Below are 3,356 nucleotides of genomic sequence, written 5' to 3'. Positions count from 1 at the left end.
CTGCATGTATTCAATCTGCACGATGTGAAAAAAAAGTATGTGTTTCCCAGTTACTCATTCCAACGCACAGTCACATGACAGCAGTTTTATCATCTCGGTAAATAAAGTCAACGGAAGAACTTGTCCTTTTTTTTTAAATTATCTTTATTTCTATGACAAAGTATAAAAAAAGACAATAAATATAATACATTATATGACACACTCAAATAAATAAATACCCTTCATATGAAAATATGCAGTCTCTGAAGCACAAACTTGTCCTTGGGACAAACACAAGTAAACAACGGTCTTTGAAGAACAAAGAAAACAGTTGAGCAGGTCTATAATTACACTCATAGTTCTGCACACGTAGAAGTACATCCATGTTAGTCTAAAATCCAAAGATTGTCCACTTTTTTTTTCCAACCCAGAAGGAGCACATTGACAATAATCCTGGTTAAAGTCAGCCGGTCTTCACGAAGATTTCACACGCTTGGATGCCAGGTATCTCTCAATGTAGTTAAACAACAGACCCAGCTCCCCCATGGCCTTAAACACACCTTTATTCTGCATCTGCAATGAAACACAGGGCTTAATTATTACACTTGAACAACCAAAAGCACAAGCCAGTCGTAGATCTGCACGTCGCAACGCTCACCTGAGTGTACGTCGAATTTAGGCTTCTGATGTCAAACTGGTTCTTGCAGTGGAAGTAGTGCCTCTGGGGGAAAGAAAGGGAGAGCAGGGGGGTTAGACGTTAACACATGACCGTCCTGTGCAGTCTAACGAGAGAAGCATCATAATCAGTAACCAAGCAGCACAGCAAGGAACTTAAAATAAGGAGAAACACTGATGCCGGCCTCCCCCACACTTCCAAGAGAAGAACAACTGGATCGGGGTGTGATTGCTTCTGCAGCAATTGCTGACTAATCACTAAGATCATTGCAAAAAGTCCTATGAGCCATGGCTGACCTCTTCCTGTTTCGATTTTTTGACATTACTACACGTCCTGGTGGAAATTAGTTTTTTTTTTTTTTTAATACAGTCTAGCAGATATACTTCGATAAATAATAATGAATAAATAAAAAACAGCAAACCTGCCAATACAGACAAATTTCTTAGACTGAAAATATTACAAGTCAGCAGCAGACCAGCTTTAATTTTTGATTTTGATATAAAAAAATATATATTTTTTTCTTTTTTGTGCTCCAACAACCACAGACAGCTTTGGATTTTGCAGCCAAAGCTCTGCAGCAGTTTGCCACGTATTTCCACCAGCATTTTCATGTAGGAGTAGGACACGTGTCTGAGCTATACTCACACATCTGGTGACATCACTCTTGAGCTCATCGAAAATCTGCTGTATGGACTCCACATGAGGTTTCAAGTCGGTGGTTTCTTCAGTCACGCCGGCCACGGCGGAAGGCAGCACTGTGTTCAGGTAAAACTCCAAGATGCTGTTCATGGCTTGGCAGGCAAAGTTGCTCTGGAGGGGGAGGGAAAACAGAAGCGGTCCGGTTAGCGGGCGGCCAATAACAGAAGCCGCTGACGGGCTCGCCTCAGCCGCTTCTCGTGGGCGATCGTGCGCTCTGGTGTAAACAAAAACAAAAAAACGCAAAAGTTCCCTTTCGTTTTTGGACAAACTCACCTCAAAGGAATGTTGGACGCTCTGGTCTAACAAGGCGGTCTCGATATCATCGTTTGCTTCCTAAACAAACACAAAAAAACCATAGAGGAAATCAAAAAAACGTGCTGCACCTGCAGAGGCGACGAGCGCGCCGCAGCATCACTCGTGGATCTCCGGCGCAGCGGTGATGCTGCAGAGAAACGGAAACGCTCAGTACTCACGTAGAAACCTCTGATCTGTGCAAAGTCCTGCCTGAGCCGCTTCAGCCTGACGGGGAACTCCTCCACGAAGCGGCAGCACTGGTTGTTGCACACCGGAGAGCACCAGGCAGAAACGAGGAAGAAGAGCAGGACCGGGACGGATAGGAGGAGACACCGAGGAGTCATGCTGCTGCTGCTGCTGTTGGACGAGGCCGAGGGAGATGGTAGAGAAAAAAAAGTGAAGAGGGGATCCTCAGTGGAGTGAAGACACGGTGGGCTCTGTGGATTTCCGAGAGCGCAACAAAAAAAATCAACTGCTCCTTGCAGGATGTTGCTGTAGAGCTGAGAAGTGCATGTTTTGGGGTTCATTTCTGCTGTCATTTTATAGGCAAACATTGGGCTGGAAGGAGGAGACTTACTGGAAGGGTTAAACATGTTTCATACATGCAGGGGATTTTTTTTTCTCTCTCTCTCTCCTCTTACATTGTACATGGGCAGGGCTTTGCCCATCTCTGAATTGATCACAAAATTTGTCAAAGAACCCATTCCATCATCATCAAAATCATTGTCATCATCATCATTATTTAAACTATTATGTAAGATGAGATATTGGCATAATTTTGTCATCAGTTACTAATGAAACTTCACCCCAATAATAACATTTTATTATTAATATTATTATTATTATTAGACTGGTCATAATTAAATAATAGAACTTTTTTAATTGCCTAAATGCAGTAAATTACATCATTTCTGAGCATTTTCTTGTCAACACCAAATAAACCTGCAACCCCCCCCCAATATGGAAATAATATTGAGCTGTGGTGTTGAGTTTGATGACGCCGTGGATTCTCTCTGTGTGTCAGATATACGTAAGAAAACTGCCGGCGGGTGGGGGAAGATGGCAGCCCTTTTTTCTCTCTCTATCTGTCTCTCTTGTGATTCCACTGTTTGCATGCACTGGTGAAGGAGTGTTATTATTGAAAAAGAGAAACTGCGTAAAGAAGTAAGGTGTTTTCCCCTCAGTACTTTTTGCGTTCTATGGAATGTCCATTCATGCCATGCCATCATGAGTTTGTCTGCCCGGCTCATGATCAATGTAAGCCTAATTACTAAGCAACCCTGGTTTTTCAAGAATTTGATGTGTCTGTTAATAATGGGAAAACCTTTCCCCTACATGACCTTTGCATGAAGACTTCGCAATCTCCAGTTACATTTAAGGACGATTTGTAAAGGTTGAACATGAAATGTATGTAATTATGAATAAAAAAATTGGTGTGCCCTTCTAAATAAATTGGATAAACAGAACGGCCTACGCACACCCTGGACATAGGGTACGGGGGAAATAAATTGCATCAGAAGAACTTTGTATCAATAAGAAAAGTGGAAGAAAAAAATCAAGTGGTATATTCCTCGTTTTGTCCTGAACAGACAGAGGACATAATTGTTTTCTGTCTAAATAACGTGGAATTCTGGCTGAAAAGTGAAAGGTGAAGGGACGTCCACATAACGATGTCCAAGGTGGTTGTGGTAATGAAGCAGGCTAACCA

The 3,356-nt window shown here is 42.3% G+C and overlaps 1 protein-coding gene across 1 annotated transcript; it reads right to left on the bottom strand.

Annotated features, from left to right (window-relative positions):
• Positions 1–146: 146 nt before the first annotated feature.
• On the bottom strand, positions 147–2,161 carry il10 (interleukin 10). The gene is given in 6 exon segments (XM_012874875.3): positions 147–552; positions 638–700; positions 1,301–1,465; positions 1,628–1,687; positions 1,828–2,124; positions 2,126–2,161. Coding segments are annotated over 6 exon segments (720 nt in total). The 3' UTR covers positions 147–453.
• Positions 2,162–3,356: the final 1,195 nt, after the last annotated feature.

The sequence above is a fragment of the Fundulus heteroclitus genome, chromosome 20, assembly GCF_011125445.2.
Source record: "Fundulus heteroclitus isolate FHET01 chromosome 20, MU-UCD_Fhet_4.1, whole genome shotgun sequence".
Lineage (NCBI taxonomy): Eukaryota > Metazoa > Chordata > Actinopteri > Cyprinodontiformes > Fundulidae > Fundulus > Fundulus heteroclitus.
The sequence above is the reverse complement of the archived record's forward strand: the minus strand, read 5'-3'. Positions and strand labels throughout refer to the sequence as shown.